Source organism: Gossypium hirsutum, chromosome A03 (genome assembly GCF_007990345.1).
Source record: "Gossypium hirsutum isolate 1008001.06 chromosome A03, Gossypium_hirsutum_v2.1, whole genome shotgun sequence".
Classification (NCBI taxonomy): domain Eukaryota; kingdom Viridiplantae; phylum Streptophyta; class Magnoliopsida; order Malvales; family Malvaceae; genus Gossypium; species Gossypium hirsutum.
Window position 1 is genome coordinate 50990094 of NC_053426.1, and position 26858 is coordinate 51016951.

At 33.7% G+C, this 26858-nt stretch overlaps 2 protein-coding genes across 16 annotated transcripts; both read right to left on the reverse strand.

Annotated features, from left to right (window-relative positions):
• Positions 1-135: 135 nt before the first annotated feature.
• LOC107893710 (protein NO VEIN) lies at positions 136-17365 on the reverse strand. The gene is made up of 13 exons (XM_016818770.2): positions 16790-17365; positions 15693-16027; positions 14324-14978; positions 13226-13330; positions 11937-12096; positions 9610-11348; positions 8518-8727; positions 5455-7707; positions 4950-5059; positions 3781-4177; positions 3387-3704; positions 2420-2677; positions 136-1800 (listed from the first exon to the last, which is right to left on the reverse strand). The coding sequence occupies exons 1-13, from the start codon at positions 17321-17323 to the stop codon at positions 643-645; spliced, it is 8232 nt and encodes a 2743-aa protein (XP_016674259.2). The 5' UTR covers positions 17324-17365; the 3' UTR covers positions 136-642.
• A 734-nt stretch (positions 17366-18099) lies between these two features.
• Positions 18100-20962, reverse strand: LOC107893711 (uncharacterized). Of its 15 annotated transcripts, none has more exons than XR_005915020.1 (6): positions 20779-20935; positions 20647-20699; positions 20296-20400; positions 19271-19426; positions 18913-18945; positions 18100-18355 (listed from the first exon to the last, which is right to left on the reverse strand). XR_005915020.1 is itself a non-coding variant. In XM_016818772.2 (6 exons), exons 1-6 carry the CDS (start codon positions 20912-20914, stop codon positions 18331-18333), a joined length of 468 nt encoding a protein of 155 aa, XP_016674261.1. In that variant the 5' UTR covers positions 20915-20962; the 3' UTR covers positions 18100-18330. The 15 variants fall into 15 exon arrangements, 2 of the variants coding, with proteins under 2 accessions (XP_016674261.1, XP_016674260.1); XR_005915015.1 differs by having other exon boundaries at positions 18100-18365; positions 20779-20933; XR_005915003.1 differs by having other exon boundaries at positions 19271-19520; positions 20779-20928.
• Between the last annotated feature and the right edge of the window lie 5896 nt (positions 20963-26858).

Here is a 26858-nt window from a genome sequence, read left to right on the forward strand (position 1 = left end):
CATCCACCAATTCGGTGTTCACTACATTAAGACAAATATAGTGCCAGAGCATCTAAAGTACTTATATTCAAGATCCAAGAATGTAACACCTCAAAGACTCCAAATACATGAAAAGGCTTTTAAGAAAATTAAATATATTCGAGATAAACAGATATCTTATCTCACACTCACACCCGAGTTTAAGGTTAAAGACTATATACATCTTATAGGAAACTATATGAGAGAATAGGTTACAATAAAAGAATTTCTATTCCATGAATGTAAAGCTCACGTATACACCACTTAATTTTTTTTTATGGTACAACCTTAGAAAGTACATGAAACTATCGTATAAATTATCATGTTACAGATTCTGGAAATGGTGTATTTATAAACTTCAGATACCATATTCTCTGGAAAAATCCTACTCAGCAAACAAAAATGTACCTTGGTGTAACAACTCAGCTTGGCCGGATTATTTCAAAGCAGGGGTCTTGAGTTTGTCTCCCGATCCAGCTGAATACTGGCTGATAATACAGTGATTCCAGCATTAAAGCAACAGGTTCTCCAGCATCGAAAGTAGCCAACCAAAGGTCATTCCAGCAGGTAATTTCAGATCATATTGTTAATTTAATCCACATAATCGCATAAAAATGGTGCCAGTTATGATACGATTGTTGAATCCTTCCGCTGCCTTGGCATCAAAACGACCAGTTGGAGCTTGCCAAGCTGGCAAAGTTTAATAGGATTCGTATATACTGCAATCTTAGCATCCTTCTCGCTTAATAAGAATACATGTGCAATGCTGAAAGAATCACCTTTTTCAGCAGCAAATTGCCACTCTCTTGTTGATATATTGAACCAGTCTTTCCTTGCAGATTTGGTGGCTTTAACTTCAACGTATTCGATATGACCTCTTTCATCTTCTACCACTAGATCATAGGGTAATCCAGTTTCATTATCTTTATTCACCCACTTCACTTTTTTACCCGAGGTGCCGGTAAAGTATTTGAAAGCTGCAAGCTCACCCAGTTTCCCAGTTAGCAAAGCTTGAGCTGTATTGGGTGTGCCAGTAAGAAGCTGATCTCTCTGGCTAAATTCAGATGAAACGAATCCAGTATTAAGCTGATTTCTCTTGGTAAATTCAAGTGAAACCACCTGAGGGTTTTCCGACACTAGACTTAAATCAACAGGATCACATGCGATTCTCACACCGGAATCAACTGTGCCAAATGTGGTTCTCACACCAGAACCAGTTGGATTGGTAGTGTTGCCATACTGATGATCCAAAATTTCAGAGTCTGGCAAAATTGGAACTGGTGAAGTTGTTTCTGTATTGTCTTCCATGAACATATCAGTGGCTATTGCAACTGGACCATCACTGCTAGTGTGTGAATCAATGTGCTTGGAACCATTAATTGGTTGTGAAATAGGTGCCGGTCTCTTACTGAGACCAGGTGCAGTTTTCCAATCCACAGGTGGCCAGTTTGAGTAGATCCCTGACATTTTCTTGGACTTCGAAGTAGGTTGCTCTTTTTCTTCTGTTGTGGCAGAACTTTCAAGAAATTCATTACTCTCAGCTTCAGAAGTCACAGAAGAAAGGGACCAAACAGGTTCTTCATCAGGAAGTTTTGGCATCCTTTGGCTGTTCAAGATAAAAAACTCAGTCTGTTCTTCATTAGAACCAGATATTGCCATAGTTGTGACCATGTGAAGGAAATTTGCCAAGTGCAAATCCGGAGTTCCATCAAATAACAAACAAGAAAGCTCCATATACACAGCATGAGAATCTGATTCAGGAGTGGTGTACAAAATATTATCCTGTAAAATAAAATAAAATGTTTTAATATTTAACACATAAAATGAAGATAACATGTGTATCCTGATCCTAATGTAAACAGAAATTCCACTATGTTTGACACTGGAATTTTACAGCTTTATTTTATAACTGGAGATAATATTTCAGAAAAGAACTATAGAATACCGATAAGCTATTTTATAACTGGGGAAGGTGCGGACAGGATGCTGTGTTGCACATTAAGACATGCTGTATGTTACATGGACTCAGGTGTAAGTACGAGCATGAGTACACATCTGACATGGATATGGAGTCTTATCTCCAGACTCATGCCTGAAGAAATTTTGGACACTGGTGTTTCAAAAGAAACGAGTAGTCCGAGCAACACAGAATACCATGCATAAAACTCATAAAAGAACACTAACGTCATCTGTTTAGAATTACAGTTAGAGTCAATGCTATTCTTATACATTTTGCAAAATAAGATAATTTACCGAATGAAGAGTCCAAGAGAATAAAACAAAAAAAATACCATGGAGGGTGCAGCTATCCTACAGACAAATTTCAATTAATTCAAGGAATTTGATTTCAGTAGGCTCTATAGTATAGATCACATTAATAAATAAAAATTCCACGCCATACCTGAAGAAGACAGGTGCATTGAAACTTCTTCTTGGACACAATGCCACAGCTCTTTATAACATTCCTGTAGTACAGCTCATCAACGACGACAATTTGTAAATCACTTATATTGCTGAATCCAGATTGCTTGAGTTGAATATATTTATCAAGATGAACACTGTATAAGTATCGTTGTGCAAAAGGTAGAGCCCAATTCACAAGGGAAGCTTTGAATCTACCATCTGCTCGTTCGCTGTAAATTGCTTCACGAGTAACAACCTATGTAACAGAAAAAGCATGAGGAGCGGACAAGGCAAGTAAACATACAGTAGGTCGATTTCAGCCAAGTGAGATTACTTCTACATACTGACTTCTTTCTAGTAATAACCTGAGCTAAACCTTTATTTCCAATTAAGGATATTTTTAACTAACTACATGTATCCACGGTCATATGTTGGCTTATTGAAGCAAATTTAGCAATCAAAAAGTTTATAACTGACCATGAATAATCCTCTCCACAATAAGAACACATTGAAGATAAGAGAAAAGATGGAGAAATAAGCAAAAAAACCATAATAGATCACGGTAAAACTTGAAAGGAGTTGGGGAAATTTGTAAGTTTAAAACTTCTAAAAACTTAAGAAGCAAAATGGCGACAATGCATATGATGCACTGCAAATTGAACGAACATCATCATTATCACCATGAAAACAATGTTGAACCATGGCGAAGCTTCCATAGGTTCAATCAGACACCTATAAACAAGTGTATCCAAAAGGGTAAAAGTTCCAAACAATATTAGGAATTAAATCACAAGGATTAAAAATATATGAAGACAAAAAACAGATGACTTGTTATTGAATATAAAAGTGAAACAAAAAAAATGCTTAAGCCATATGATTGAGTTTCCGGACACCTAAATGGTAAAAAATTCAATTGAACTACTTGATTTCAATCAGACACAAGCACAAACTCAAACATGTCTTACCTCTGAAAGAACAGGAATCCCGAAGGTGCGGATTAGAATAGACACTTTAGTCTGAAGTAACTCTCTCTCACTATCATTGAGAGTGCCAAAGTAGAGAAAATCAATATTATCCAAATGCTTAAATCTCTTCTTTAGTTTCTCATCATCACACCAGCACACTAAACCAAAAGAAGGGTGCAGGGAAACCCACTTATCTAAGACAGTGGGCAGCACGGTATACTCTGATTTATTAAGACATTCTTTCATGTGATGGATATCTTCAGTACTCAGTAAACCCGACTTCAGTGCATCAGCCCACTTCAGAAAGACTTGGAAGACCTAATAATGAAAATCATATATATGATCACGGCTCTAATAAGGGACAATATGAACTCGGTTAAGTTTAGTCACTTACAGCATGAGCAGCTTGTGAAGGTAAAATAACTGCTGATAACTGTAGCAAAATATCCAGGTAATTACAGAAAGAAGGTTTCTCAGGCACTTTGCATTCATTAACAAAAAAATCACGGAGACCTGGATAAATATTGGACAGTGTTCTGTTTAAGGAGCATTGGTTCTCAGATAAGCCAGACTGAGAATGATTATACATTTGGTCCATGGCTCCAGTTGAATCGTGCCAATACACTTCTTTAGAAGACAAGAATAAGCCAGATACCACATCATCGGGCCTTGAAGCCAACTTGTGTGGAACAAATATAGAAGACGCTGCATGGAACTCCTCAGCAATTTCCTTCCTTGAATTACGTACTTCACTCCAAATAAAAGTGTATAATCTGGACATTTGTGCTACACTGCATGCAAATAAGGACATTTAATTCAAATAAGGGGTGGTATATAAAAAATCAAACAGCTGGAGACAAAGAACAACAAAAGGTAAATGTAAATACATCAGATGTTCAGAGCCCTACATTTTTCTCTTAAGGTAGAGCCCTCTTCTCATGAAAAATGTGCTTTATCTATAAATAAACTCTTCACAATAATAAATCATATCACAACATTCAGCAACAAATTACTATACCCAAAGAGAAACAGAATGAAATCAGTTTCTTTTCCAGAAAGAAACACAAATATACACAACAAAATATTTATTTAGAAACAACTGCAGAGCTTCCCACCCAAGTACCAGAAACAAAGTCACAAATTTTGCAAATGAAACTTCTTTATCCTTTCCCAAGACTCAAGTGTAAAGGCAGATTTACAAGTCAAAGTTTTCCTCCCCCATTTTTAAGCTTTACAGGTATTGCCAAAGTTAGGTATCGTACTGATAAATTTACTACTTCAATTAAAAGAAAACCAACGGATATCTTTCACTTGTGCTACAATTAAGACACGACAGACTATCTTCCCAACCATTAGTTGTAGTATAACATTCAGCTCTGTAGTAACAACTGGTTAGATGCGCAGGGTGAGACATCATCCACCATCCAATCACAAATTGCATATAAATTTAAAAAACTAAGGAGCTCCATGACAATTTAGAATTCTAGGAACAAGCCAAACTTTTTTCATCAAACAATATGCGGTCACGCCAAAGACTAAAACATAGCAGAATGGAAGTAATACCTGGCCTTGAAAGAGATGCTGGATCTCCATAATTTAAGAATCTCGAGGGCATCGTCAATGGTAACTTCAGTTCTAAAACCAATATCCTTTACTAACTTTCCATTCCTCACCTAAAAAGACACAAAACATTACACTCAACGTTAGCGAAATTATTATGTTGGAGCTAAGTAAAATTTCAAACTGTTAGAAATCTAAGCACTAATTTGAAAATTTTTCAAATTTGGGTCAACTGGTTACATTTATGAAGAGATCACATTTTAATTGTTATTTCATAGAAGCGGGAGGAAAAAGAATTCAGTGAGTTGCCTTTTATTCTCTTGGCTCATTTTATTAAAATTTTCACATTAAATATCAATTCACAAAAAAAGGTAGAATAAAATTTTTAAGTGACTGCTTAAGTTTCTCACTTTTTTTGGCAGATTACTCTGATAACTCTTTATACATCAGAAAACAGGTCAATTAGTTGAAACAATTCATGACATCATCAAATCAATATCAAACCAACCTTTGGAACAGCATATGGAGCACATGCACCCAGGATTGCACGCACTGCATCACAGTCATGGAACAACTCTTTAGGATAGTGAAGCTTATCATCCATGCTAGAAACCACCCATGGGATCTCACAGATCTTGCACAAAAAAGAAGATCTGAAGGTTTTAAAGTCAGTGCCAGATTTGAAATTGCAGCAACCAATAGCTTTTTCACTAAAATGAACATCCCAAAATTCATCAAGAACCTCCAACAAGTACTTACAACCTTCCCGGTTGCCACTTCCAGACAACAGTGATAACAACTGAACTAGCTCATAAGACTCCCAATCCTTAACAACTGATCCATGAGAAATTAAGTCCCAATCTGATGACAAGCTCTGAAGAACAGTATGAGACATATCCACAAAACTTTTATCAAGTTGAACCACTTGCACAAAATCAGTGACACCAATTTCCAGGAAAAATTCCCTCCACTTCTTCAATCCAGAAGAGAGCAATCTAGAAGCTGGATGCTTCAGATATGTCTTATCAACCTCATGCCATTTCAGATCCACGCCATTAATCAACCTATTTATGTTCACAGGGTTCTCGAATTCTTTGCTGAAATGAACTGATAAATCAACTGGTCTTTTGAAGCCATAATTTGTTAATATAAAAGCTTTATTTCGTAACTCTGAGATAATGTAATCCCTCTCAACACGACAACTGGGGCAGCTAGATTGTAAGTGAATCATCACGAAGCAGAGGTAATCTATCATCAAATTTTTGTCACTAGTTTTGACTCTTTCATCAGACATATCTGGCAAAATATGTACCTTAATTATTTCATGTGCAGAGAGCTGCTGGACACCGATATTATGAAGCACACTAGTAATGTTTCCTACACATGAGATACTGACAGCTGATTCAGAAAAAAGGGCAGGACTGAGAAACCGAAGTTTAGCATACAATGTAGGAAAAGCTTCAAGTCCAAGATCACCTTCAAACACAGTGTTTATAACATCAGAATGTAACCAAATTGTCCCTTCATCAACAGAGGTAAAGGTGCCATCTGAAAGAGGAATAAATGGAGTTTTTCTAAGAGTTTCTACGAGAACAGTTTCTATTTCACAATTCATTGACGCCTGTCCAGAAGACTGGAATGAGATTGCATAGAACTCATTCAGCCAAGAGGATATCCAAGCTAGGCCCATTGGTTTAAGTCCATTTCCTCTTTTACACAAAGAAGATATAATTTGGACCAGAACTTCAGGACCATAGTCTTGGATACCTAATGCCCTTGCCAATGCATCAGACAAAATTATACCCTTGTCCAAATAACCAAGACCAAGGTGATCATGGAGCAAGGAATCAGGAAAAAGCTTACGAGCTGATTCAGTCCAGCCTCTTAGAACTTTGCAGGATGGTACCCATTTGCTTTTTTCTCCTTCCAAAATTAAGCAGTTTGACATTCGTAACTTAGATATGATCATCCGAGGAAGGGAGGAAAAAAATCCATGCACTTCCCCAACAAGTGGAACAAAGCTCATGTAAACTGAAACAGCTTTTCCTGGATTTTCCCGGAAACAGGGGAGAGAACAAAATGATCTCTCTGCAGAAACAAACAAACTAGGATACTCTGACAATAACCACTGGTTCCACGGACTATCTACATCAACTTCTTCTCTAGATGAAGGAAGAACAAAATCACCTTGAAGAATAAATTTCAGGCCATATGTCCTTAAAGGAAGAAAAGCAAAAACAGGTTGTTGGTCCAGAAATGGTCCGTAACATCCACAATCAGTCTCCAGCAGTGTAAATGCTATTGAAATTTCTGTTATTTGCACATCACGATGAATGAAATCAGCCTGCAATTTTTGGGATGCTACAAACCATGTCATGTTTTCCGCCCCACATGAAACCTTTACAATACCATTTCCCACAATTTCTTTTCTCATAACAACAAATGAATCATTGAGCATGTTCCGAAACACAATACACTGGAGCCTGTGGAGAAAGAGTAACAAAGAAGGATTGAGATCCGAAAACATGGAGACAATATTGTTTATATCATTTCCTTTAGACGTAACTGATCTGAAAGGAAGTACAATGCAAGTGTTCCAACACTTATTATGCAGCTGACTAGTGTCTCCACCCAACAGCATTTTAAAAGAGTCAACATTACAAGGAGGTACTAGAGTAGGCAAAACAAAACCTATCTGACCATCACTTATATCAAACTTTACATGAAACCCATTGGAGTGAATCTCAGGGGCATCTGTAACCTGCAAATTAAGAGAGAACATAACTCATCGAAGCCACAATTTAAACAACACACATAGTAAGTACCTATCAGTTTAGGTTTATGTAGCAAACATTTCAGGAAAAATATTTTCAAGTCAGTTGTAGATTGGCATAATGAACAACTGAATGATTTAATGGAAAATAAAATGCAATTGAATTATTTTAGAAAGTACAGGTCCAAAATAAAACTATTACTCATAGGAAATTAAAATCTTTACCATAAGTGGTGACTATAAACTCATCTAATGAAGACAACAACACTCAAAAAAAAAGAAAATCTACCTTTAAGAAATGTAATTATGAAGGGTTACTTTTAAAAGTGCAATGGCATGGGGTTTCCTACCATGCTTCCAAAAGTAATTAATCAGAGCAATGAATGTTACATTCTACCTTAATGAAAAGAAAATCACGACGTTTGTAACTATCCATACTTACAATTTGTAGCCAATTTTTGGATTCTAAGAATAGAGTACTGAAATTTGGGCTGTAAAGGAAATTTCATTCTTCTTCTGGGTATGAAAGACAAAGACGGACAAACTTAATTCTGAAAAATTAAAGTTTTCCTATTTAAAGAAGCTAGATGCTATATAGATTGATTTGAGCAGAATTATTGGAACCACAATATTTGTCTTGTTTAACTCCTATTGCTATCTATACTATTGACCCAACTTTTCTTACATTTATGCCTTCTAGTCTAGATATTGAAACGAGCTAACATCTAACATTACTTGAACAGGACAAATCAGAGAATGAGATAATATGAAATAGCACTGAAAAATAAGTTATTGTACCCGAAAAACAGATTTGAAACCAATGCCTTTCTTCCCTATGTAGCCAGAACATCCTTTTTTTGTTGAGCTTCCAACATCACAAAGTGCTCTGATGTTCTGAGCAGAAAAGCCTTGTTCATTATTTAAAACAATTATACCTGACTCCTGAACAATAAAAGTTAGAGTTGGTTCCTCATTTTCAGAGTAGACATTGTCATCCGCATTTTGAACCTGAAGCAACATGAGACTTAGTTAGATGCAGCTAAACATTTTACCATTTAGCAAAAGTGGTTCAGAAAAATTCAGTATTTCCACCATCTCATAGAAAGAGTCCCAACTTCTAGCAACAGAAAGCTTAACTAGATCCAATTAACACTTCACCATTAAAGAGCAGCTGTCAGGAAATCTCAAGACTCCCTCTACCCATAATGAGGACACATATTTCTATTTTTCAGATGTCCAAAAAGTATTTTCCACCATAAAAAGGGAAAGGCTGATTATCTAGCATCCAACAACACCCTTCAATAATTTTAACTTAGAGCAAAGAAAACCAGAAACTACTCTATTATGAGGAAAACAAAAACATTAATCAGTAAGTGCTATATTGCTTCCTATGCCTTTTCAACAGCTAATATGAGATGGAGTACAAAAAAAAAAAAAAAAAAAGATGTACACACACACACACACACATAGAGGGAGAGCGATATCCAAGCAAATTTTGCAAATTCAACTGTAAGTATTGAAAACATTTCAACTAAAAAATGCTACAGAGGACCCATAGTAACAGCAAGGAAGATCACAGGAGAGTGTAGAACGGTTAGTCAAAAAGAATAACATATCCTTTCCATCTAAAACAAGAAGAAAACAACCTCATTGGTAGATAGCATGGAAAATAATAAACACGTTCAAGAATACAGATACGCCACGTGGAATATCTGAAGATAAATTTGTCCTCTAAACATATTTCTAAGCATATATGGAGTAGAATTGTTCCTTCTTTCTAGTATAGAAATTTAAGTCCCATAATCAACTATGTGGACAGACGCTTAATCCATTTAAACATTATTTGAGCAGTCCTACTTTGCACAATTGAAAAACAAAAAACAAACTTACAAGCTCAAGAAGAAAATGTGAGTCCTGAGAGTACAACTCCTGAGAAAGACAATGGAGTGCTCTCCCCAAGCGAGCATGTTGCTTCTTCAACAAGCTACTCTCCACACCTGAAAGACTTGGATCCAGACCAAACTCATCTCGCCTGATCGATTCAATAACCAGGGCCGCATCTGTCTGTTCATCAACTTCAGACGATCGTTCTCTGTTCTTATAACCCATTCTCTCAGCAGAAACTTCTTCACAACTAATTGTGTAACAAACTTCAGCTTTCTTGTCTGTCTGATCAGACACTATCATTTCTTTCTCAGCATAGGATGGCCTATCTAGTGCATTTTGCAAAAAGTTTGACCTTGTTTTTAACTCAGACATACTGGTTTTCATCCCTAATCCCTCACAGGAAAGAAACAAGTTACTCATATCAGTGGAACAAAATACATGGTGATCCTGTATCCACTCCACTACGCCAAGAGAAAAGCCTAATTCATGTAGCATAACACGCTGATTCAGTTCGTTGCATGCACTCAAAATAGCTGAGGGGCAATTTTTAATTACAGCCCGCATCCCATGAAGTAATATATCAGCTGCACAACCATGAAATTCTGAAGGTAGGTAACATAGGCAATCAAGGAAAAACCTTGAAGCATGAGATGCGGCTTTTTTCATTTCGATCAAGTTAATGTGTAATCCATTAGCCGAATTGCCAACAGAAACATCTTCCCGAAATTTTGGCCTAAATTGTGCTTGTCCATTCATCATAGAATTCTGGTAATCATCTGCTTCAATGTTCTCCATTTGGTTTTTCAAAAGGACTTCAAAAGCCATCTGTGCATGGTGTTTAAGGAGGGCTAAGGGGAGGTGCTTTATTCCCCCAGTTATAGAACACAAAGACAGCAGCATCAAAGCTGTTTCAAAGGCAGATCCCTTAAGAGCAGCTTCCAAAAATGAATCAATAGTGGCTGATTGATCAATACGAACAACTTTCCCATCTTTTGTCACCAAGCACAATAACTCTTTTGCACGGACTTCATTAAACAACCACACTATAAGAGAACCAAGAGAAGGAGCAAATAAAACATCCCAGTGTGACCATGAATATAGATCTGACAGCATTGGGGCCCTAAGCAAAACAGCCATTGCATCCTTGGAAGCAGCTGATTTAAACTTCCTAAGATTCTGGACAGAAGTTTCTGATGAATAGTTCTCATCATAGGCCAATGAATGACCATCATGGCACATTCCCAACAACGACGCTGAAAATATAACACATTTGGAACTTATATCATTCTTAGATTTCTCCACAAATTCCAGAAAATCTTTCATCGAACCATTTTCCTTAACTTTGAACTTGAACAATGGACATTGCTTCATGAGCAGTTCATTAATAACCTCCTTGGTAATAATTTGATTGTCCTGTAAATTATATGAAGCCTGTGATATGAAAGCAATCAACAGATGCTGAAGAATGCAAACCTCTAAAGGAGACTTTTCACATATTTCAGCAGCCAAGAGTTTCTGCAATTCAATAGGTAATACTGAAGCATGTCTTTCTAGAAACATGAAGAACTCTCCAAGACCAAGGGACTTAAAGTCCTTAACATAAAATTGCTCAGCCAGCCAAGACTCACAGTTAAACAGCTTCCTCAGCAAAACTAACTTTTGCTCTTTAAGTGATTTACCAATTTCTTGATTATGCTTAAAATAAGCGTTAATTTTCTTGATAACATCTTCCACTGTCACACCTGCACATAGAGTAAACTGAGACAGTTATATCAAATGAGCACTGATATCTCTGAAGAGAAGAATCGAAGGACTGGGGAATAATGAAAGCAACAAACTATTTTTGTACAAAAACAGGTGGCTGTAAAAAAAAGATAAATCTTTAACTGCCAAATAGTTCTTGCATTATTGCATTACTACTCAGACACAAAAATCTAAGCCTTGGCAGGTCAAGTGAGAAGTTCAACGGAGGGAGAAACTTAAATTAGCTTTTTGGAAAATGATCCAACACCCTGAAATATAAAAAATAACTACTACTTTCAAATGTAACCCAACCATCAATTAGGCCCATTTCTAGAGAAAAAGAAAAACAAAAATTATTAAAATGCTGCTACAAAAAAATGTTAAACTAAATAACTAAAGATAATGACTCAAGAACACGCAGCCAAATTCATAGAAAACACAAATGAAAAGGGTTCCCTTTTAGTAGAAATAACAAGGGGAAAAATATATTTCCTGTAAGTATTTAACCATATTTAATAAATAATGAAGAAACAAAACCATGAAATCATACTAGAACCTCAGAAATCGATAAAGCAAAGACTACTTACAATCTATACTTGCGGCGATCAATGCATGCTTCTCACTTGGTTCAACATCAATGCTCTCGTATTCAGAACAATTATCAGATGTGGCAGTTAATTCCAATTTTCTGACTGCTTGAATAGTATCATAGATACTATCCCACATTCCTTTTTTGATAGATGTCACCTGTAATATTCAAAAAAAAATTACCACAATCCTGGATCTCAAAATAACTTGTCACAATAAGCATACCTAGCAGATAGGAATTCGTAAATGGACTGGAAGCATCAGTGCAGTCACTGGCACCCCAAAGGTGCTAGGACTGTTGCACCACCTAAGAAGCAAGGCACAAAGAAGAGATTCAGCCAAGTTGGCATTTGGAATGGGGTGATCTAGAATAGAGAGTGATCTAATCACCATGATTAGATCACTATGTTTGGTAGTAACTAGGGAATCCTAAATGGCAGTAAGCATAGATCACCTAGAGTGATTAGATTGCTACCTTGCAAGGTAATTATAGATCCCAACAAACAGGCGGAGATGTTCTACCATGGGGAAAAGCAATCTTCAAAATCAATTTAGGGAAAATTTACCATCAAAGTGGTGCCAACCAAAATGCAGTTCTCTCCCAATTTTAGTTTTTTAAAGCAAATTTCCACTTTTTAATCATTTTATACAAGACAACTATTGTAGCTCTTAACTGTGAACAAGTCAATAACTTTGAATTATACTCAATAGAACTGGTTAATACCTTATAATTTTCACAGAACAATGAACTCTTGTTTTTAAAATTGTTCATTCAATAAAAATTGAAAATTCATCTTCCTTTTAATTAATCTTATTAATGGTAGTGAGGTTATTTTGTGTTAAATCGTTTCTAGGCAATATCAAACACAAAGATTTAATGTCACCAGTGATTATAATATTGCACCAAGACCTTCCCTTTTGAGCTTTCTTATGCCAACTACCTTTTAAGGCATAAACCCTAGGCATCAAAGTTAAGTGTCTCAATAAAAGGTGCCTCAACTGAAGGGGTTGAAGAAGCTTTTACTAAGTAAGGATGAAACTTAGCACCTAGGGAAAAGCCTCAATCGTATGAAAATATATTTTTCCCAGGACAAGGAAAAAACAGGAGTATGATTTACTACGCGATTGTAAGAAAAAAAATATTATGCAATATGCAGATGCTCTTCAAGTCCCCCAAAAAAATTAAAAAGCAAAAAAGAAAAAGTAACAGTGAGGATGAGAGGAGCTTTTACTAGATTTGCAGCAATTAGCACAGCTTACTGCAATCAGCTAAGCAAATTAGACTTACAGCAACATTTAGTAATCCAATAAATGGATAAGAAGAAAGCATTGACTTCATTTTCTTCCTCTTCTGAGCTGTTGAGCTGTAAAAGCAAAGCATTCTTTGTAGAACCTATGAATAAATCAGAATTGAAAATGAACATCATATTAAAGTGTGATTAAAACAAACGAAAAATATTCAATGTCCAACATCATGTAGTTAACATTCAGAATTATACAAGTACCCATGAGAATTGGGAAGGCTTGGAGCTCAGTGCTATTGTTAAAATCCTAAGATTATAAATTGAAATTATTAAAATTCTTGATCCTGGTTTCATGTATTTGAATATATATTTGATATCCTAATATTATAAAGTTAAGTAAAAGAAGTGAGGAACTGCAAATAAGTAACAAAGCTGAAAATGGTGCACTCCTCTGAATTGAAGTGCAACGTATGAAAATATTCTACAAGGGGTATAACTTCATTTTTAATGATTTCTGAGATACAACTTTAGTGATGGGTAATTTTTCTAATTTTAAGAGGCAAAACTAATAAGGAACACCTAAAGTTTCATTAAAAGAGAATACCAAGTACGTTAAATTTAGAAGACAAGAAAATTTCCATGACTAATTACAACCATCACTTGCAATTTAAATATTTGCAGCAGAGAAGCATGAACATAGAAGAATAGACACAGCAAGTTCAAAACGCTTATCAAATTGAAAAGAGACAAAACAGAGGAAACACTAGATGAGATCTCTAATTAAAAGTTCCATGGATAAAATAACTACTACGACACAAGACAAGCAAACACAATAGACAGGTCATACAGTGGACCAGAGGCCCTCTTCAAATAATCACATTGCTCATTCTTTAACATCACATAGTGGTGCAAGTTGAGGTGCAAACTGTTTTAGCGCTCCTTTAATATCCTCTCTCAAGTGAATAGACACTGTTTAAGTTTTAATCCTTACATGTCCCTAAACCTACAATCCATGATTTCACAATCCTAGTGCTCCATATGACTATGCAGATTCTTTTGAAATATTGCAGATTCCTCAGGAAGAGACAACTAATTGTACTGGGATGGAGAAACAAAAATAAACCAAAATAGAGTGAACCAACCTCTTCCATTGTGTGCTCCCTACATGCCTCCTTCCAGGTTGTGATGAATGTCTTCATCAAGTTATCAGAGAGCAAAATATCAGCTTCATCTAAACTACTAAGGTCTTTGGATTGATTTCCATTTTCATTTGGAATAGTAACTTGCTTGAGTTCATCTCTTCTGCTTAGCTTAGGTGGTCTAGAGATGGAAGGACTGGGACTATCAATTTTTCTTTTCCTTTTGTATGGCCCTGTACAGTCATTGCGCTTTGAGCTAGCAGTAGCAGGAAAAGGTTTAGGCATTCTATCTTTCAAGCCAAGCCTTATCAACTCTTCTGCTGCAGAAGGGTAAGGACAACTACTAAGCCGATCAGAGCTACTAATAACTTCTGAGGGCAACTCTGATTCACTGCCTTCATCATTGTCATTCCTTTCATGTTCATGAGCACTGTCACTGGCATCTTCCTCCTCTGTGCTTGAGGAATCAAATCGTATATGCTTGCCACAAAAATCCTTGTGTACTGACATAAATGACTCAACTTGCTGTGATATGTTCATATATCGTTTTTTTAGCTTCAGACCCTTGCAATGTTTTCTTAGCTTCAGCCCCTTTTGGCATTTCTTTGCCTCAAAGTCTCTCTTTCCCTCAGCCTTCTTGATAAAACTAGTATACATCCTATGATCACAACAGTAACAATTTCAATATACTATAATATCAGATTTGCTGTCAAATTAGGATGTGGTCAGTGAATATGACACTATAAGATGTGGTAGGATATCAGAAGTTGACTATATAAGGTAATGTATTCACATGAATGATGTTAATGCCCAATTAAGCCTTAGAAAAAGATTATAGGATATTAGATAGAAACTGGAAAGAAACAAAACATGTAACAATTCACCAAAAGGATATCATATAGAGAGTAACATAAAATTAATCATGTAATAAACAAATTATAGGGTGTCATATAGAAAGCAAAAAGAAACAAACCATGAAAGTAACATTAGGTTTTTAATTTAAGAAGAAAGTTCTTAAAGTGTAATAGATTCGTAAGCTATGAAGAAAAAAAGCCAACTCCGCTTCTGTTAAGGACTAAACGATAAATTATTTTATTACCATATTAATGAAAATTTTATCAGGTCATAATTATCTAAAATTTGCCTTTGAAGCAACAACCATGACATTGAAGGTTGTAATCTATAAGCATTATAAACTAATTTTTGAGAAAACAACGCCACATCCCTAAAAGCAAATAACAAAATCAAAATTAGCCATGTTTGTTGGAAACTGTTCTATGAAGTTCTCAAGGCATTGGTTTCTATCAGTGCATAAGACTTTCCTACTTCTTTCTTTCTAGTTAAAGGAAGTACAGAGAGATGGAATACATACGCCAAGCTCCGAATACGCACACCAAGCTTTTCCTTGCTTGTGGCAGCTTGCTTGTCGGCAACAAAATCCAGAAATTCATCAATAAGCATTTCTTGATTTTTGTGGCCGTCAATGAATTCATGGATGTGAGCAATTATGTCCTCACTTGTTATTTTAAACACTTCTGTACAATTTCTAACTGAAAAATAACGCAAGATAAGCGGATGACGAAGCAAAGGGCCAAGCTCCAGATTATCAGATGTCCTAACACCCTCATTCTCACATATTGCCAGTTCCAACTCATACAATGTAGTAATTCTTCGTACTCCAGCAAAACATTGGATAAATGCATTTACCTACAAAATAGATGAAGAAAGCAAGAAATTAGAAAAAGAAGAAAAAAAGAAAGAAAAATAACCATTATGTTTCAAATAATATATAATTTAGCCTTCATTTGGCATCTTGCACGATAAAAAATGGACAGTAGAAAATTTCAATTTGACTACTACACATGAAAAGCTCCTTTCCATGTAGATAGAGAAATATGCCCTCCCTGTCCCCTTGAAAGGAAAAACTAAGAAACACTAGTTATTTAAGTCAGTAATTCCAACTTTCTAATGAAATATCTTCAACTCTCAGAAGACAAAAAAAAAAAAAAAAAAAAGCCTTAAGGCTTTGTTTAGTGTGTCTGCTACTTACGTTTCCACAGTTGCTTGCTTGTAATTAAACAAAAGAAAATTGTAAAAATGCAAGATTTTAACTGATTAAAAATAATAAAAAAGGATCAAAATATTAAAATGTAATACCCCTTCTGGCATAACTATTCTAATACAAAGAAAATCATGCATTTCATTCTGCAAAGATTATTGGCATCATATCTTTTGACTCTTCAGTAGTATTCTTTGCTTTCTGGTTCAAACATTCTTTCTATATCTCTTTGAGAAGTATGATTTGAACCCTAATCTTATAAAAATCATTACCAGCAACAATAAACAAAGCATCCAAATGTCCCTATTCCATCAAAGGATTTCAACATTCTTATAGCCACTAAATTTGCAAAATGCATGTATTAAGCATGTATGTATATAAAAGATATATAATCTGTGTATTGTAATTACCCTTCCTTCAATGGCCATAAGCCTTTGAAGAGACGGAATCCCCTGCATGTCCAATCCTAACGAGCTCCATGAGTCAGCCTGCAGGGCTACCAAGGCTGCCTCCGAAACTTTCCATGCCGTAACACTATTTCCGGTAGCAATAAGCTCACGCCACGCCTGGTTCACAGCCTGGTTTGCTCTTTCCTGGACTTCCTTCGGGACTTGGCCAGAGGCAGCGCTGCCTCTATGGTTGTGGAGCTGACTTTGGCTGCTTCTGGGGTTATTGACCTGTTGTGGTTGTGGTTGTGGTTGTGGTTGTGGGATAATAGAGTTTTGAGGAAGGGAATAAGCATTAGGGTTTTGGAAGAAGAAATTGTTCGGGCTTTGTTGGAGAGCAAAGTTTGGTTGGACTGGAGTTATAAGGGCCTGGAGGAATTGGAGAACGTTGGGGTCTTGGAGAGCGAAATTTGGATTTGAAGGTTCGAATGGTGGTTGAGATGGAGGATGGCTGCCAGGGGGGCGGAAGGGACGGTGGCCGTTATGGCGACCGCGCATCTTGAAAGGAAAGAAGGAAGTAGGTTTAGGGAGGGATAAGAAGTGCCAGCTTTGCGTATTATATAGTGTGACGCTTTATTTGGATTTTTATCTTAGAATTCTTTTATTTTCGTTTTCACTTAAATTAAAACTCAGTACCATTTTCTTGTATTTATTTAAAAAAAAATCATACATAAGCTATTAATTTCATCAAAATAGGATTCATTCAATAAAAACATGACAGGTAACATGCTCTTAGACATTATACACTTTTTAAATAAAAAACTTTAAATATTTAATGCTTCGTTTGTTTGCCTTCTAAAAATAATTTACATTTTGGTAATTGCATGAATCTGTGTAACATATTTTCTGTTATTTGACAGATTTCTTAAAAATATTTCATAAAAACTGTTTTAAATTAAACAAATATATATTTAAAAATTTATTATCTTTTCATTGTTTAATTGAGTTTATTATATATATATTAATAAATTTATATTTTAAATTATTTTTACATATATTGCAATGATTTATTAGATGTATTTAATAAGACTGTTTTTTTTTCACTTGAAGACACAAATACCATATAACACATTCATTTGATATGAATATGTTTGGATCATAGAGGAATTGTATACATTATCAATCAATTAATTACAACTTGTTTAACATCCATCCATAAAATGTTTGGAAATTTATTTTCTTGATTACATATAATAAGCTTAAACTTCTTTAAAATGGATGTGAACTCAAAAGGACAAAATTGAAGATTATGGGGACGCAAAGCACACCGACTATAAAAACCAATCAAATAGCTTTAACCATTGATTTTCTAACACACTTGGACAATGTTTTATTACCCAATGACGTAAGGTTCAAAGAGTATTATCCAAGGATTTGGATCATACTACATTACATCAATCGCTCGATCAAACTCTTCTCTTAGAATTTTAATGCTGAACTTGTCCACCACTCGACCAAGGTCATGAGATACCACAAACGAATCCTCTATGCAGATTAAATGACAATCATTGCCAATTCTTCTTGTCCAGTCTTTTTCTCCCTTATTGCACAAATGGAGTCATCAAATTAAAAATGATTTTGTTTCGTAGAATTCATTTATTTTATCCCCACCTACAACTATTTAGTCCTCGGTTTATGCAAAACCAAATATAGCATCTATTGACCATTTGCAAATTACAAGCCATTCTAAAAGAGTGCACTCATGTTTCTCCCTGCTCAAAACTTACTACAGTAAATGGGATCTGTTAATATTTTAATTCATTCACCACAAGATGCAACTAATACCCAAATAAAGTATTTCAAACGAAACCAGATACATGAATTTTAACTTGTACTTATAAGTTCAGAAACCATGAAAACATTTTATATTTTCACCTCAAACTTTATTAGCATTCCTGAAAGATAATAGTTTGCATCTCACCTGATCAAGCTTCCTGTGCGTACAGATATTACTGAATTTGCATAATCATGAATATATGCCAATAGTGAAAGAATGCCCACACCAACAATGTTGTAGCAAAGGTAGGGAAAAATCCAAATACTAATTAAAAACAAAAATTGATATGGGAAGCAAAAAGCATACACACCTGCAAGCATGGGAGGATAGCAGGTCTACGTTGCTGTAAGAAATGAATGCACATCAAAACATACCAACAAAGAAAATACTAGTTAAAAATAATAATTGATAAAAATAAATAAATAACTAACAAGAACAGGTGACTTTATAGCTGCAAGTTAAATTAAGCAATACCTGAAATGTGTCCTACCTATCTCTAGATACATGAATCCTACCTAAATTGGCATCATCACAGCTTATACTTTTATCTATGTTTTTATTCATTTCAAAGCAAACCAAATAGACTAACCACAAACACCATTGAAATATGCTGCTCAGGAATGATGTTGCTAGCTATGGGAATAGCATTATAGTTGCAAACAACTCACGCGTAGCTAGATAGAATTCTTTGGTAAGTTGCATTCACTCCTCTGGTCTTGGCCTTGCATTCACTCCTCTGGTCGTGGCCCAGTGTTTCACAATAAAAGCCAACTGCTGTAATCTTACATCGATCTTTGCATAATCTCGTAGAAGCCTTGTATTTACTACAGCAAAAAGATTGTTTACGCATATGTCACAGGAAATTCTAGTCACTGGATCCATAAGCTTTACTATGGGGACCCTAGCACGAGTCAATGCCTGTACATGAGGCCAACAACAAGTTATACTCAATTTTACTATAAAGTTTAACCATAAACAGTCTAAGTTTCAATTGCAATATTCTCTATACACATTATGAGTCTGAACTTCAAGTGCAAATTCCCTATACAGATTACGAAAGCATATCAGCTGGAAGTGACAACAAAAAGTAAGAAAGTTCAATGGAAACAGAAGGAGGGGGGCTCAGAACCTGCAACTTCTCAAACTAATATAAATCAGATGATGAACCTTAAGGGTTGTAAAATAGAGACTACTTAAGGGGAATGTACTAATCAAATTTCGGCAGAAGATTTTCGCATCTTAAATTATCATCCACAAAGGCAAACAAAAAAGAATGCATTAATTGCCACTTGTAATCAACCTATCAAGATTACAAACCTGCAGAGTGCACAAATTGTAACATGGCTCATCAACATTGGCCTATTTAAAAGTAAAAAATAAAAAGCCAAATTCCTAAGAAGCAGCTATGAATAAATAGAACAAATCAGTTGAAACAAAGCGAATTCAGAAAATTGCCATCTAAAATAAAACAAAACTGAAAATCTAAGCAAACATTATATATCAATTTGAAAGGAAAAAAATTATCGCTACAGCACATATGTAGTTTATTACAATGAATTAGAACCCAATTAAACCTTCTCTCTACACCCATTTCATTGATTAGCCAACTGACAACGAAAAGAATAATAGTAATCATCAATTGAATGCCGAAATAAGAGAACTTCCCAACCGAATAAAAAGAAAAAAAAAATACCTGCGTAAGTGATTTGGTGTTAGAAAATTGATGGAGGTGGGAGAAGAAGAAAGTCGTGGTGAGGCTCTCACAATTGCAATAATCCTTCCAGTTGTTGCATAATTACTGTCCAAATCAAATACCCAGAATCAATACTTTATCACTCTGTCCTTAACATTAACAAAATATAAACAGATAAAAGACTATCGAAGAAGAGAGGAAGAGGTGAAAGCAGCCATAGATTTTTGGGCTGATATCATTTTCTGCTTCTCCCAAGTTAATGATGGATATTATTTTCCGGAAATCATCTAATAAAATTTTAGGGAATTGCCAAAATTATCGGTTAAAATGAACATAAAGAAGATGCCATACCTTAAGCCAAGACCTTGCGAAGAGGAAGATTTGAGCGAAATGAAACAGCAGCCCTGAGAAGAGAAATATGCGACGGACACAGCAATTGAAATAAAAGATGAAAAACAGAAGAAGTAGGAGGAGGAAAGTTACCTGGATGAAGAAGAAGGAAGATAAGAAGAACTGCTAAGAAAGATTGGTGAGAGTTGGAAAATCTCTTACAGAAAAAAAAATCGGTAAGACATTTTCCGTAAAAGCATAGATATTTTACCTCTGTTTTTGAAAACATTTTACATATTTAAACTGTTTTCTGTCAAACAAACAGCGTAAAATTAGAAAAATATTTTCCGAAAAATATTTTCCTGGTAAATAAACAGACCTTAAATGAAAAAACAATATAATTTGGAAGTTAATTTTATAGTTAGACATTTTATATTCAAAATCGAGTAAAAAAAATACATTCGGTGAAAGTCACTTTGTCTTGTTACTATTCAACTATTAAAATATATGGTATAAAAGGATTTCCAAGAATTCTATTTAAAAAACAATTAATTAAGGTATTTCTAACTTTTTGCACTCAATTGAACCTTAAACTTATAAAATTGATTCACATTAACATCATTGATGACATGGTAGTACCACATCAACAAAAAAAATATAAAAAAATTAATATTTTAAAAAAATATATTTTAAAAATTTAAGACGTTCATTCTAAAATTTAAAAAAAAAACCATAAGAATGGCTAAATAGTATAAAAGGCACTCAAAGAATTTCAAAAAATCAAAAAAGTTCTTCTTAAATTTTTATATCCAATTGAACCCTAAACTTACAAAATTGACTAATTCAGCTCTTTCATTGATGTTATAAAAATTACAAAAATCAAAATTTACAAAAACTATTAAAAAAATTGACAATTAGTAAAATTATAAAAAAAATCCAAATTTTGTAAAAAAGAATTCCTTAAAATAAAAATAATTAAAAATTATAAAAATAGAAAAAAATATACGTTTGTAAAATTATAAAATTTATAAAAAAAATCATTATATGATTTTTATAAAATTTTATATGTTTTTGTATCATTTTTATAATTATTTTTATAAATATTATCAATATTGAATTTTTATAATTTTTACGATTTTTTTATAATTTCAAAATGAATATGGATAAATGGGTATCCAAATTTATCTGACAATCATTTATCTAGATTCATTCTGAACTTGAAACTTAATTTTTTTTTATTTTTTTGAAAATTTTAATTTTTTTTACTGATGTGGCATTGATACTAAAGTGGACCATCACATTAGTACATGTTGGCTAGCTTAGCAGCCATAAATGGTCACGTAAAGATTTTGTTAGAAATTAACATTCAAAGGGTTAATTTAATCAAGTTTATAAGTTTAGGGCTCAATTGAATGCAAAAAATTAGAAGGGTTAATTGATTTTTTTAAAATTCTTCAAAGGCCTTTTTTTAATCATAAGCCTAAAAAATTTTATAGAAATTATTAGAAAAAAGTAAAAAATTATTTTAAAATTTCAAAATTATTAAAAATTCCCTTAAAAATAAAAGTAATTAAAAATTATAAGAAAACATATAAAAACATATAAAAATTATAATAATGGTATAATGAAAATTATCAAATACTTTGAAGTATTTAATAGGTTGCATCTATCTGTTAAATATTATAAGAAGATTAGAGTAATGATATTAGAATAATAATCATATAATGAAAATTACCATATAATGACCGAATTTTAATTCTAATATTTTAGAAGTTACATACTATCATTCATAGGATAGTAAAAAAAATTGAATTCGATGAGTTTCAATTCGACATGATTCATTAGGGTTGGATTTTTTTGTTGTTGGAAAAATCAGGTTCAACACAAGTCAAGTCGGTTGAAATTAAAAAAATAGTCGGGTTGAGTGGGGATCGGGTTTGAGGTCAATCAATTCCATCCCGTGTAACACCCTTAACCTATATCCATCGTCGAAATAGGATTACGGATCATTACTGGAGTTTACAGATCAAATAATCAGACATTTAATATAATATAACATTCATATCAAAAAATCAATTGAAATCAAACATATTGTTCTTTATATGAGCCATAAGGAACCAAAATACACGTTAGAAACAAGTTAGGACTAGCTCGGGTACTCAAAAAATTTTTCAGAAAAATTTAAAAATTTTTAAAGTTACAGGGGACACACGGCCGTGTGGCCAAGCTGTGTGACTCATACGATCAAGAGACACGCCCGTGTCGTAGGCTGTGTAGGCGTTTGAAATAGGAACACATGGCTGTGTCATAGCCCGTGTAACTCTCTAACTTGGGTCACACGACCAAGTCACACGCCCATATGTTAGGCCATGTGAGCATACTGACTTGTGCAATTTAAAAGATAAAGGGGACACACGGCTGTGTCACCTGGCCATGTGTCATACACGACTGAGACACACGCCCGTGTCTTTGCGCGTGTGGACGAAAATAGGTCATTTCCAAGCCATATTTCTCACTCAATTGGGTAACAACCTAAACACAACAATTTGCACATCCACAAGTCATATCAAGGCATTCAAAACAATTCAAAATCAAGTATTAAACATGAAACATCATCACATCCAACCAATAGGCCCTTAGGCACCTCAAACGACAACTTAAAGAAATATCAACCAAGTATCTCAACTTACCTAGATAACCAAATTCATGTATGCATATTCAAACCACATTTTACTTTCTTTCACTCTACCAAATCAAACACATAACAGATATGATAAAGCCACTTATATACACATCAAAATATATCAAACACAAGTCATTCAATTGGCTAGTCTCAACAAAACCCTTATATGCCAACCTTGGCCAAAATAACCTATACATGCCATTATAACCGGAATTAATTTACTGAAAGTACCAAAAGAGTTGATGGATAGTGTGAAATAGCTCCAACCAACTTCCAACCTGAATGAGCTTCCAAATTACTATACAACATGGAAAATAACACAAAGTAAGCATTTAAACTTAATAAGTTCATACAACACGGAATTTAACTTACCATATATCCATACAATAGGTAAGTAAACATAACATATCTCAACCAATTTGGCCAAAAGCCTAAACACGTGATCACCAACATTTTAGCCATGAAAATCACCTATAAAATCCAACACACATGGTTGAATTCATCAAATAATCATATTTCATGTATATACCAGTAACAGTTCATATCAAACTCATATGATTTCATAACAGAACTGTGCCCGTTGAACCATTTAGAATATCGTTGGATACATGGGTAGTACATATGAAGTGTACTAAACTGTAAATTGTCAATTCATATAATATATGCTCATACGAGCTATAAACAGTAAGCTATTCCAAGCTAAATAACAGAAAGCTCATGCAAGCTGTATAACGGAAAACTCATGCGAGCTAAATAATGAGAAGATCATGCGAGCTGAGTATCGGGAAGCTCATAAGAGCTGTGGTGTATCTGCAACACATGTAGGACCCCAACCAATCTGTAACTCTAATGACATGTCATTTGTATCTTACGAATTTCATAAAGCCCAAATAGGACTCGGTAATCATCGAATATACAATCGGTATTTATTCATGGCAGTTGTACAATTCACAGACAATAATTCAATTTAACACATATTAATGTACACTTTAATTACACGAACTTACCTCGATGAGTTTATGTAGATACGAAGGCGACTAATCCGATATTTTTCCTTTGCCTCGATCTAACTCCATACTAGGTCTAACCGAATCTATACGAATAAATTTAACTCAATTCAATATTATTCATATTCAATTTAGTCCAACAAACATTTTTGATAAAATTACTATTTTGCCCCTATACTTTTAATTTATTACAATTAAGTCCCTGGGCTCGGAAAATGACTTTCATACAATTTAATCCTTATTCAAACCTAGTCAATTTTTATACATATTAATGGCAGCCGATATAATTCACAATTTCACAATTTTACCATAAATTTATCATCTTTTTCAATTTAATCCCTAATTGATAATTTCATCAAAATTCTCTTTACAAAAGTTGTTTATCTAACAACAACCTTTCATTTTCTATCATAAAGCTTCAAAATTCAAGCATACTCATCAATGGCAATACCCTAATACTTTAACAATTTTGCAAATTAATCCCCAAGCTAGCTAGATTAAGCTACTACGATTCGAAAACATAGAAATCATTAAAACGGGACAAGAATACATACCTAATTGAGCGAAATAAGCTTGCTAATATCTCAAGCTTCCATGACCAGGGTTTCTTTTCTTTTTTTTTATATTTGGTGGATGTTGATGATAATAGATTTTTTATTTGATTTAATATAACTTTATTCTTTAATTTCCAAAATTAGCCTTAATGTTTCCTAAAATTTCCAACAATGACTATTCATACTTAACCACTATGCATTTAATGGTCTATTTACTATATAAGGACCTCCAATTTGCAATTCTATAGCTATTTAATACCTTTAGCTATTAGAATTCAACTTTTGCACTTAATGCAATTTAGCCCTTTTCATCAAATTAGGTATGTAAATGGTAAAATTTCTTAATGAAATTTTTATATTGTATTTCTATCATACAGTAGAACATAAAATAATAATAAAAATAAAACTTTTTGACTTTGGATTTGTGGTCCCGAAACCACTGTTCTGATTTGACTGAAAACGAGCTGTTGCACCTTGTTTCAAGATATTTACAAAATTGTCATTGATATATATTGAACAATCTCATTATAGGTTCTAATCATATTTGTTCTTTTTTACGCAATGTCTTAAACTAGGCATAGCCCCTCCCTAACCCATAAATAGGAGGATAATATGTTTTAGTGCACTCAAACTCACATCCTCCTACATTTCCAACAATGCCTATGCCAATCAAGTTAAGACTTAATCGGCTTATTTTTTTGCTTTTAATAAATATATATATATATATATTAAGTTTTAAGTCTAAAATCAAAAAAAAAAACTTATTTGTTTCAAAATAAAACAATTAAAAATTGTTATCTTATGTCAATCGAGTTTTTACTTATTGGCATCGCCATTATTGTCAATGAAAGAGAACATAGGTTAAAGTGCGCTGAAATGTATTATCCTTCTATTTTAGGGTTGGGAGGGGCTATAAGCAGTTTTAACTGTTGTATAAAAATATATATATATTTATATATATGATAAGAACCTATGATAAAATTAATGTTAAAAAAATAAAAAAATAAAAAGTTGTGAAGGTCCATGGAAATCACAAGAATTCAAACTAAGTAAAACAATTAAGAAATTAAAAATAATAATTTTTTTTTCAAGTAATGAAAGTTCAATCCCTTTCATAAAGGCTCCAACTCGAAATTTTCAATCTAACGAAACTCTCTCCAATTAAATTCAATATTTTTAAAGTATAAATTAAAAATATCACTACTATTTTTATAAAATTTAAAAAATTTAAATTTTTATATTTTTATAATAATTTTATTTTATTTATAAATTTTTGACTTTTTATAATTTTTAAATTTTTTATAATTTCAAAAAAAAATTATTTTTCAAAAAAAATTGATTTTTTTTTATTTTTTGCTAGGGTGGCGATGCCATGATAGCAATCGATGTTGATGCAAATTATCACATCAGTACTCATTGGCTAACTCAACAATCGTTAACAACGATGTTAGCAAATTCGTTAAAAAATTAACATTGAACATGAGTCAAAGGGCCAATTGATTGAAATTATTATAAGATATTTTATATTATTGTATTAAATAATTATTAAAGTAAAGAGGAAAGTTTCATTTTCTTACAATTTGGTCCTCCTCCATGAGAACTACAAGTCTCCACCCAAAATCTTTGATTTCTAAGGAAAAGTTTAAATGAAATCAAGTCCCTAACAACATCAAAAGTTTAGTTTTCATTATAGAATCCATGAGCTCATGGGTGAACACGAGAGGAAGTTAAGAAAATGTGAGAAATCAAGGTGATAAGGTAAAAGACCAAGTATTCGCTTGTGAATATTGTGTTTACTGAAGTAGAAACAAAGAGATAATGATTTATAACATGAATATTGATTATGTTTATGTTGTGTTCATGAAGAGAAAGAGAAAAAAAAGTGATAAGAGTGTTATGGACAAAGGAAAAGAAGTGCAAAAGAGTTAAAAGGAAGAAAAATTAAGCAAAGGAAGTGAAAACCTAGCCAAAATAGGTAAGTATTCCTTA